Source organism: Limulus polyphemus, unplaced genomic scaffold, assembly GCF_000517525.1.
Source record: "Limulus polyphemus unplaced genomic scaffold, Limulus_polyphemus-2.1.2 Scaffold1128, whole genome shotgun sequence".
In the NCBI taxonomy this organism is placed as follows: domain Eukaryota; kingdom Metazoa; phylum Arthropoda; class Merostomata; order Xiphosura; family Limulidae; genus Limulus; species Limulus polyphemus.
Window position 1 is genome coordinate 285,315 of NW_013666738.1, and position 11,322 is coordinate 296,636.

Sequence of the window (11,322 nt, forward strand, 5' to 3'; positions counted from 1 at the left end):
TTACTTATACGGTTAGGTAAGGTACGTAACGTACCACGACTACGACATACACACACACACACACACAAATATATATATATATATATATATATATATATATATAATTAAAGGAGAAGGGACCTGTTAGTCCATCTTGGCTGTCACATCCTTTATACTAAAATTTAAAACAAGAATAAAACATTCAAAGCCAGCTTTTATCATTCAAATATTTATCAAGCTTTCCCTTAACTTACCTGCATCCTCCACATCCAGTGGAAACCCATTTCAGAGGGCAACTATCCTGTTAGACAAATAAAGGTGATTTCTTTTCTGCAAACATTTATATTTATGTACCCTAGTCTTACCATTCTCACTATTAAATATGAAAAAAGATGATGCATCAACACTATCAATTCCATTAACAGTCTTAAACACCTCAATCAGATCCCCTGTAAATCTTCTTTTTCAAGAGAATACAATCTTAACCTATCCTTGTATGATAACCTTTCCATCCTAGTAGTCTTCCTCTGAACCCCCTTTCCAACAATTCAATATCATTTCAAATGTAAGGAACCTAAGATTAAACATGGTATTCAAAATATGTCCTAATCAATGACGTATAAAATGACATTATAATATTTTAAGATTTGTATTCAGTATTTCCATAGATACAATCTAAAATCCTATTTAACCTACCACAAGTAACAGCACATTGCTTAAATGATATAAAAAACTGATGAACCAGAACACCAAGATCTTCTTCCATAACACTGTTTGTATTACATCCTTTAAAATTATACTCATAATTAAAATAATGATATCCCACATGCATTACCTTGTATTTATTATAATTAAAAACTGTCTTCCATTTATTTGACCAACTCATAAAAAAATCTGTGTTCTTTTGTAAAGAATCAGCATCTTCCTCACAGCCAGCAACATCCAAGACATTAATATCATCAGGAAATTTAATTAATTTATTTACTATTCCATCATCTATTTCATTGATGTAAACTAAAAAGAGCAAAGGTCCTACACTGAGGCTTGAGGTACCCCACATGTGACAGGAATCCAACTTTACTAAACTCCATTTATAACAACCCTCTGCTTTCTTCCATCCTTGGGCATCTGCAGCCACCCCTCCCCAGAAAATGAGAAACACAATTCTTTCTTTATTCATTCGGCATATGTATATGAATTTAGAAGTTTTTTATTCACTTCACAATTTCATATTACTTATTACACTTAATTTTCAATTCTAATAAAAGTTGCCAGGATTGGCAGCTTTACTTAAAATCTTTAGATACTTACCCTGTAACTAAATATTGAAAAAATGTTGCTACCACAGAGGCTTCTTGGATATTAGACACGGCAATTCTCGTTAAGGTCATCAAAGATACTTATGTGGTCTTGCTGACATCCCCTGAGCCCTGACACAATGTGATTGTGGTCAACCTGTTGCCACCTGTCAGTAGAACCAGCAGCAAGTTATAAAAGAGACCCAGTCTTGCAGACATCCCATGAGACAGCATGGTCAGAGTCTACCAAAATTTATTATTATGGAGTGTATATAGCTGCAAGTCTGCAGTATGGCTTAAACTAACCTAACAAATATTAAACCCATCAAATTTGACTCTGGGAACTTGCCTATTCTCTTGACTTTAATGGCAAAACTTTGATGGGGGGTCCATCATCCCTTAATTTTGACTTTGCTTTCCTCCCATGGAGAAATTTCTGCAGATGCCCATGCTTCCATCCAACCAGTTTTTTATCCAATGAGCCACACTATCCACTACACTTCTTATGGAGACAGCTTTCTTTAACAAGTCTTTTATGTGGCACCTTGCCAGATGTCTTCCTGAAAATGCAGGTACACCAAATTGACAACTTTACCATCTACATAAGCAGTGGCCTCTCAATGAATGTCAAAAGATTTGTAAAGCAAGATTTTCCCTTAATTAAACCATGTTGACTATCCAATAAAATTCTAAACTTTTTTTAAGTGACTTTGTAAAGCATCATTTATCAGACTTTCAATTAAAATAAACCAGTCATCCCATAATCATCAGATATTAGCCTTCCTTTATCAACCCTCAAGGGTCCTACCCCCATCCATATACAGCAAAATATCAAATCTAACTGAGCAATGATGACTTGCACCAAGATGTTACTCAATCTCCACATTATCAACTGTTTGTATATTAGAAGTTAATAAATCTAAAATGGTGAAAAAAAAACAACACCCTGAACAATCTAAAAACTTATCTCCCTTATCTTGTAACTAATATTTCCCAATCTGTAGCCTAAAATTAACGTTTATCATAATTGTAACCTTATTAACAGCTGAAATCTTTATCTTACTGTAAAGTTTCTCATTAATTTTATCAATTTTGTCTGGTGGTCTGCAACAGGTTTTAACTTAAAGCCTTCTCCACTTATAACCACTAACATATTCAATCTCATTGCTATTAGTTTTGATACCTTCAAGTTGAACAGGTCATAACTTATATCTTACAACTAAAACTACTTATCCCCCTCTTTTTAATAGTCTTTCCCTTTTAAATAACCTATAACCCTGTATTTCAAAGAAATACCTTTAATTGTAAATGTCTACACTTAGCCAGTTTTCATTATTCTGATTATATCAAAATTCTCTGTTTTGATCAGTGCTCTAAGGTAATCCATTTTATTTCTTATACTTCTGGCATTATAATAATAACATTTCAGTTTACCATTAAAACTACCTTTTTACTTTCTTTCTACATTATACTTTTCATTAGCCCCTGTGTTCTCTACAAAGACTGCACCATTGCTAGCACCTTCTACTATATTAAATCCTCTAGCCCTGCTGCTGGATAGCATAAGCTGATTCTTTTCTCTCTGTTTATCCTACAGACTATCCTATCCATGTGCTGTAATAAAGAATCTCCTATAACAATAACCTCATGTTTTTTCTTTCCCATCCTTATCTGCCCCCCACCCCTTTTTTATCCTTCCCACTTCTGGTTCCCCATCTGCACAAGCTAAAGGCTGAAATCTGTTACTTAATAGAACCTGCTCATCAGAATTAAATCCAATAATACTAGTTCTGTTAATACTGTTTTTAACTTTATGATAGTCATTATTAGCCACTATATCCTTCACATGCAAAAGCTTAAGTTCATCCTTAAATCCTGTTACCATTTTCCACAATTTACTCTTTTTTTGATTGATCTATAGTTACTGATGTATATCTGCTGTATTGATCATGCATATTCAGATTTATATGTATTTACCTGTTAAAGATTTACCTCTGGCACTACCTGGCATGCAGCAGGCCTTATTAGCAATTTTCGATCTGATAAATATGAGGAATTATGTAGCTACTCAAAAGATCTCTATAAATGGATGGAAGAAAATGGATATCCAACAGGTACAAATAAAACATTTAAATATTAGCTTGATTTGATGTATTTAAATTTGGCTTTAAAGACTGTGTTTAAAAGTGATTTTATGTGAGTTAAGATGCAATGAACCATGTAGAATATTTAAAATAAATGATTAATGTAGTATATGATATCAAAAACTGAAAAATGTTGAAACCTTTATATTTATTAGTTGGGTATGCCATAATGCATAAATAGTTAATAGTTCTTACTCAGTGTACATCTCTTACTTAAACACTTCAAGTGTTATTTTTATTAACAGTGTTGCTTAATTATTTTGTGTTGTAAGTTTTGAACTATTTTAACAACTGAAATACTAAGATATAGATTTTCAATTTACGAGTAGTAATATTACTTTTGCTGCTTTTTTATTATGTCTCTGCAGAAAGACATACTATTTTTCTATTGTTTCTCCTTCTCATTTTATTCTTGCTATTCTTCCAAACACTTTTCAATCAACCAAATTAATTAAATTGACTTGAAACTTGGTAGGGTTATACACCCTATACACCTTCTTAATTTTTTGATTTAGGACTTTTTAAGGATTTTATGGGGTCAAAAGTCAAACAACCCAAAAATGTATATTTGGGGCTACTTTGTGTTCATACTTGCAACAATCAAGATGACATTTACCATAAGTAAAAAGTTTCATGCACCCAACACATTGACATACAAAAAAGGTTGGATTTGCCCACTTTGAGTCTTCTTAGAGTGCTTAGAGCTTACAAAAAAGCATAATTTTGGTCAATTACTTGGCCATATTTTAACCAATTTACATGGGATTTGGTACAAAGATATATTTTACAGGTTCTACACAACAAACAAGAATGACGGACATGCCCATTTTTGCTAATTATAGAGAAGTCAAGATGCCACAAAAAACATAATTTTAGGGTTTTTTGACAATTAGTCTGCCATATTTTGGCCAAGGTGAATGGGATTTGGTACAAAGATACTTTTTATAGGTACCATACATATACATACAAAAATGTAGGGTATTCCCATTTATTTTTATTTTAGGGGGTCAAAAGGTTAAATAAACCCATAATATTAGGGGTTTTGGTCAATTACTTAGCCATATTTTGACCAGTTTCATGTGATTTAGTACAAAGATACTCCTTGCAAGTTCCAAACAGAAATATAGATAGTTTAGGATTTTTCCCCTTGCTGAGGTTTTCAGCAAGGAAAGCACAATTTGGGGTTTGGGAGAATTATTTATGTGTATGTCAACCAACATACCTGGGATGTGGTACAAAGATACCTTCTTGTGGGTCCTAAGCAGTAATATAGACAGTTTTAAATTTCTCTGATGTTAAAATTGGCAACACGAAATGAACGTTTGTTTGCATCCTAGCTCCTCCAAGTCTATTGGGCCAATCTCAACCAAACTTTGTATGTAAACACTATGAACTATGGAGAATGTCTTAAGGTGGTCAAAATTTAACTGTTTGTAAAGTCTATTGGTTGATTACTCCCAGCCTCTTGAGTCCATTTCAAACAGTCTTTGCAGGTTGATGCTTCAGACAATGTTGATTATTCTAAAGGGATTCCAAGATCAAAGTATAAAAGTTGCTGAATATTTCTCAAACAACCATACTTTTCTCATGGTCCATGATATGTAGGGTGTTCAACGGTGGGATCACCACAAAATATATTTGTTGGTAGATGGAAAGCAAACTGAAATGTTGTTTATGAAGAAGCTTTGTTATAATTTTAAAATTTTGTAGTAGATAAAGTTTTGTTCAAGTTATTACTTTCAAATATATGATTGCTGTTAAACTTACATTGTTTTAATTAAATTTATACATTCCCCATCAGTTAACGGGTATTTCAGCTTGTTATTAATAAGTATTGGTCATCTGAAAGAACTGAAAATCTTGTATATTCTAATTAAGTATATGTAGTGTTATAATTTTTTACTTTAAATTTTGCTAATTAAATACTTTTTTTAAAGATAGTTGATCATTTCTTTTTCTAATTTACAATATGAAGGATTCAAAAAGTGTGGAAGTCTTATATTAGCATCATGTTCAGAACGACTGATATACTTAAAGCGGATTGCTGACAGTTGTAGGTAAGTTATATTTGTATGGTTACATAATGAATAACAAGTAAGAATTATCTGATGTAGTGAGAACCAAGAACAGTGGTTTCAAACTCTCAAGTGGTCAGATGTTTTAGTCAATGAAGTTACATGTTTCAAGTGCCACACTTTGCAGTTTTTCACTTCATTAGTAAAGAAGAATAGGATTTGGCAAGAATTCTTAACTCAAGAACCCTGCATTTACCCAGTGAGTTGAAAGACATAGTTTTCAGCAATTGAGTCATGATAGTTTAATTGATTAAAGCATCTGTCAGGTAAGCAGATTTACATATTTATTTTCTTTCTATTCTCAGTTTTCACGTCTAACAGAATTCACAATAGTCTTTATCTTTTCTGTATACTTGTAGAAAATAAAGGTAGAATTTAAATTTGCTGTCATAAATAATATTTCTTCTCAATTAGATATTTGATTTAATAAATTATGATAGAATACACCTTTTCCATTGGCAAATAGAGAAAAAGAGTAGTTGATGTTAAGGGTAATAATAAATTTAGAGGTAGACATCTAAAAAGTACGAGTCCTCAAACTAATAAATTTATCGCAGTGTTGAAAGTTGTTATTTACTGGTATTTGCTGAACTAAAGAAAAGTGAAAAGTATGTATATGATTGTTTAGACATTCTCACACATTTGTTAAGAATGTAATAAATGCTGCAATCAGAAATTCCTATTATTGTGGTATTCTCAGGTGCTTTGATAACTGAGGAGTTAAGAATAGTACCACAGTAACTTAAGAAATGTAAGGAAATGTACCATAGAGTTAACTATGAATTATCTGACTCTGACTAAATTAAAAAAAAAGAGAGACCAAAACACAATGCACAAGCAAAGTGAAAAGCAAATCTTTATTTATGAACACCATAAATCAAAGTTATGGAGTGTACTTTGATGATTGATAGTACTTATACTGGCTCTAGAAATTGTTCCAGATTAAGGTTTGTACAGACTGTAACTTTACTTGTTTCAGACTAAAAGAACATTGAAGTATATACAAGATTCTGTAATCTTATCTCCCTTGGATGTACATGAGCTACCCATATCACTGATGTCATTCTGATAGAAAGGTAAAGGGAGGATATGTCTTCAAGGTATCACCTGACCTGCCAGGTTGTACTATACAGCAACCTTTCCAAGGAAAGGGCATGCAACATCAGAGTGTAATGAACCACAGCAATAGGTGGCTAGAGTCAAAGGAAGTTAGCCACATTCCTTGGCCAATGTTCTGTTATTAAAACTACACACATAGCTAGAAACGTGTATTTGTGAAAAAAACATTTTTTTAAATTCTTGGTGAACAGGAAACATTCACCTTACTAAACTAAATTTGCTTTGCATCCCATATCATCAAAATATGTCTTAATGTGCTTAAAACATAATGAAATAACTATGTCTAGTTGTGGATCCATGAAGTGAACACTTGTGGTGACTGAGGCATAAAATCAACTTGTGCTAACTTGTATGTGCTAAAATGACCTAGTTATTATTTATTTTCGTCAGAGAAAACTCCCTACAATAAAGAGAACTAAAAAAAAACCAGTAATGAATATTGCTAATTTTATATAATATTCTCACTTATAATGATTAGAATGCACTGATTGATAAATTTGGTGCCCTAACTGTTAGTATTATTTTTAAGCTGTAATCCCTATATCATGAAGTTTAGTCAAATTAGGAGATATAGATTAGTCCTAAATCCATGTACTTGGCTAACAATGAAGAATAATCCTCATAATAAAATGATTAGGTTTTTATATTTCTTTCTCATAACTAAAATTTTCATAATATGTTTTTTAATTTAAAATATATATAAAAAGTAGTAATAAAACTTTGCAAGATATGATAATTTTGAAATTACATTTGAACAGTCCTTGTCACTTCCATGACACTTGTGAAGAGTAGGTTGAAGATTGCATTTAAAGGCAACATTTATCTGTTTATTCATTTTTACACTATTACTTGTATGAAGGTTAAGGCAAGAAATTGCAGAAAGGGGCCATTTTTATTGGTGAATATATTTTTTTAGGTTATTGACTTAAATGTGAGATGATTTTAGTTTTTCTGATTAATAAAAAAGTTTGTAACTTTTTTTGAAAGGTATGTAAATTGGGTTGAAATATTAAATATATTTTCATTTAAATTTGTAAATACTGATATGAACTTAATATAAAAAATTTCATTTTATGTGTAAATTACAGATTTAGAGGGATAAAAAGTGAGGAGCTGAGTGTCAGTGATGTTGCTAGACATAGTCCTTGGGTGAATACAGAAGGATTAAAGGTATCTGTTCTTTTTCAAACTTGTTTCAAAGAAGTATTGTTAAAAGTATTCGGAATAAATGGCTACTTAAAGTATTATGGGATACCTTATAAATGTTTTTTCTCCATTTTGTATGCTTTTTCAGCTGATTGTTCTGATAAAGCACAATGGCAAAATATGTTATTAAATTTACATAAACATTTGTAATGCAATAAGTATACAGCTTTATGTATGTGCTTTTAATTTAATAAGAATAAGTAACTTTGACTATAATTAACAATTACGTAAAAGGATTAATATATATGTATCTATTTTAAAGAAAGTAGTATATGAATCATTTTAACATTTCATAATAAAACATTTGAGTGTGGCAGTCATATAAACTATAAAAAGTTTGATTTATAATTCAGATGCTGCATTTTTTTGTTAGTATAGATGTTATGCTTGTCCTCTTGTAAAATATACCTATAGGAAGCTCTTATCTGTTGCAGTGCCTGATGGAATTGTGTGTAGTGTTGTTGTTTTTTTGTACTCTCAGAATTTGAAAAAAAAATTTTCTTCTTTTTGCCAATTGTCAAAATAAAAATACTTTTAGTTATATTTCATAACAGTATAAATATATACTATGTTGTTGTTGGGCTTAGGATTCTTCCTCAGTAGATGACTGTGACATATTATCGATAAATTCAGTGACAAATTAACAGCACGCACTTCACTTGTTTTCAAAATAATATATATATTCAGTACAAGTTAACATATGTACAATAAATTATAGGTATATCATAGACACTATATATATATATATATATATATATAGTTCTCTTCTTCTCAAAAGTCCACTTAGGCCTATTTAATTATTTTAGAATTTCAGTTGACAAGTCGAACTATCTGCTCTATATTACTGTTGTACTAGTATTCTGTGTATGATTCACTTACAATTTTGGCATGAGTTATTGTAATCGTTTTTTCTTCTGAAGATCCTCTGTTTCTTTTGTCAAAGTGCACCCAGGCTGATTCAATTACTGTAGAACCACACTTTGTCAGAATAAATATTTTTTTTATTTCCATTTCTACTGTAAGTCTTACTCTAACGTATTAAACGTTAGGCCTATAACTTGTATGGTAGTAACTAGTTTCACGCCAAACCTTTCCTTTTGCAACTTTACTCTCTTTTGCTATTATCTGTCTGCTGCTTCCCGCTCATCTCATGCTATCTATATTTTTATCATCTAATCATCTGTCTACCTTCTATATTCTCTACATCAGTATATTGCACGTGACGTTCAATATATATACAAAATATCTGTCCTCAAAGTTTATACATTATCTAAATAAATCTTCCAAAGAATGATAAAAGTAATGTTAATATCCTTATGTTTACTATGCCAACCAATTTTGTGGCACTTTATAGATTTTTCTTTTTAAACATATTACAATATCATGAACAATGATAGTGGTTCACAATAGAGATTGCAAGGAATTGCACAAAATCCTAACAGAATGTTCGGGCAAGAAGCACCTTAAACAGGAAAATAGGGATTTTTAGGTTGAGTAAATAATGTCTATAGTATTTTTAGCCTTGTTTCTTTACTTTTTTTTATGATCACTACTTGCAGGTTTTTAAATTCCCAATTTTTTATTTTCTGTAAAGAAAGAGCTTTCAAAAAATGATATGACTGTAAATATCAAGAAATATTTGTATCTACAGGGAGCTATTCTAGTTCCTGATGATGCTGTTGGAAGTCCTGTGGATATTTGTAACTCCTTAATTAAACTTGCTAAAGACAAAGGTAGGAAGCATTTTGACATGTCATTTTATAATGTAATTAAAACCATTAAAAGGTAGTAGTAGAGTTTGCACCTTTTAATAATGGATATTCTGTTTTATCAGTCGGTAAACACATTTTATCTATAGGACTGAATGGTATAACTTCCCTATTGTTTGTTTTTTCAGACTTGTATTTTCAACACACCTGAAGTCCATCTTTCTTTTTTTCATTTAGGAGGTATATACTGAGGCTTAAACACAATATTCATATCAACTAATTTCAAATATAGGATTGGCAGAATATATACTGCAGAGTCAATATGAATTTTTACTTGACTGAGCTGGGGATAGGGATTGGGCAAAAGTCTAAAAGTAAATCAAAAACAGTTTATTTATTGAACAAGACAAACAGGTATAATTAACATATACACAAGATGCAAGATATTTGCAATTCTTTCTAAGTGAGAAGAGATCTGTGCTAGTTAACTTCAGGATGAAAATCTGAATAAGGCTGAAAGAATTAACCACTATTATACTTATCAATTCTATAAGGTTAACTAACTTTCCTGGAGGAATTTCCTCCCATGTCAGTGGTCATCCTGTTAGTGAAATTATTGTTACGTATCTGCTTGTTTGTTAATTCCTGGTAGAAATTCTTTTCGAGGAACTTCAGTGATACAAGTCCCTTCTTGATTAAACTAGTTTATTCTTTTTCGATACAAACTTTTAGTGCACAGTAATTCCACAGTCAGTATGTTTCTTGTCACTTTAAACATAACAACTTTTATAATACACGATATAAATCACAGCAATTCACAATCTTGGTAACTTTGCTCTCAATGAGTACAAAACACACACACTTTATATTCCCCCTACTGGCTTTCTCTGCCAGGCTTATATACTAAAGAAGAGGGCATCTTGAACAAACTCGTGCTTCTCGAAAATTCCCCCAGCAGCGTCACGTGACTTCCGCTGTCATAACACTGCCCCTTCCTTAGTATTGTTCATCCTGAACAATAGCCACTTACATTAAATCAATAGATAATTAAAAATAGTTTAATTAAATGTACAGAATTTACAAACACAAAATTAAAATACAACAGTTTCTTAATTTTACAGGACGTTTCTTCTTTTGTACTTCTCCCCGTTTTATTGGATTCTGCTTTACATGAGATTCATCTGCTCCATCAGGAAATGTCCCATTATCGGTAGCATTCACATTAGTGGTAGTAACTTCATTAACAGCTTCACTGTTTTCCTTCTCAAAATCAGGTTGAGTTTCTTCTTCAACAGTGGCTTTTTCAGGTGACACGTCTTCGGCAGCGTTATTTGTTCCATTGTTCACTTTGTTCCAACTGAGATGTCCTGGACCATGATAACATTGAAGCCTGTTGGCATGCACCACATTTGGCTTACCTCACCAACCATATTTTATTTGGAAAATCATGTCTGAGAGATGATCAACTATGTCATATGGGCCTTCCCATGGAGAAGACAACTTAGGAGACTTCCCTTTGGTCTTCTTGTGATAATATAACCACACCTTGTCTCCTGGTACAAATCTGACTTCAGTAGATTTCTTATCATAACATAGCTTCATGGAATCAGCAGACGTTTTTGCAGGGTCTTCGGCTCAGTTTGCCAGCATTTTCATGAGATTTTCCTTCTCTGTATTCAATATCTTAATTATACTGGTCTATCTTTCCAATCCAATGTGCCAGTTGCCTCTCTGGGTTCGTTAATGATCTTAACCAGTATAATGCAGCATGGTCTGTCCTGATGGTAAACCT

General features: G+C 31.8%; 1 protein-coding gene across 1 annotated transcript in view; it reads left to right on the top strand.

Annotated features, from left to right (window-relative positions):
- Positions 1-11,322, top strand: part of LOC106462263 (pyruvate dehydrogenase phosphatase regulatory subunit, mitochondrial-like) — a gene marked incomplete at its 3' end in the record, with an annotated part of 55,096 nt that overhangs the window by 16,873 nt on the left and 26,901 nt on the right. The window contains exons 2-5 of the mRNA XM_013922163.2: positions 3,264-3,391; positions 5,397-5,478; positions 7,704-7,785; positions 9,473-9,554. Coding sequence (XP_013777617.2) covers positions 3,264-3,391; positions 5,397-5,478; positions 7,704-7,785; positions 9,473-9,554 — 374 coding nt within the window. The remainder of the gene's footprint in view (positions 1-3,263; positions 3,392-5,396; positions 5,479-7,703; positions 7,786-9,472; positions 9,555-11,322) is intronic.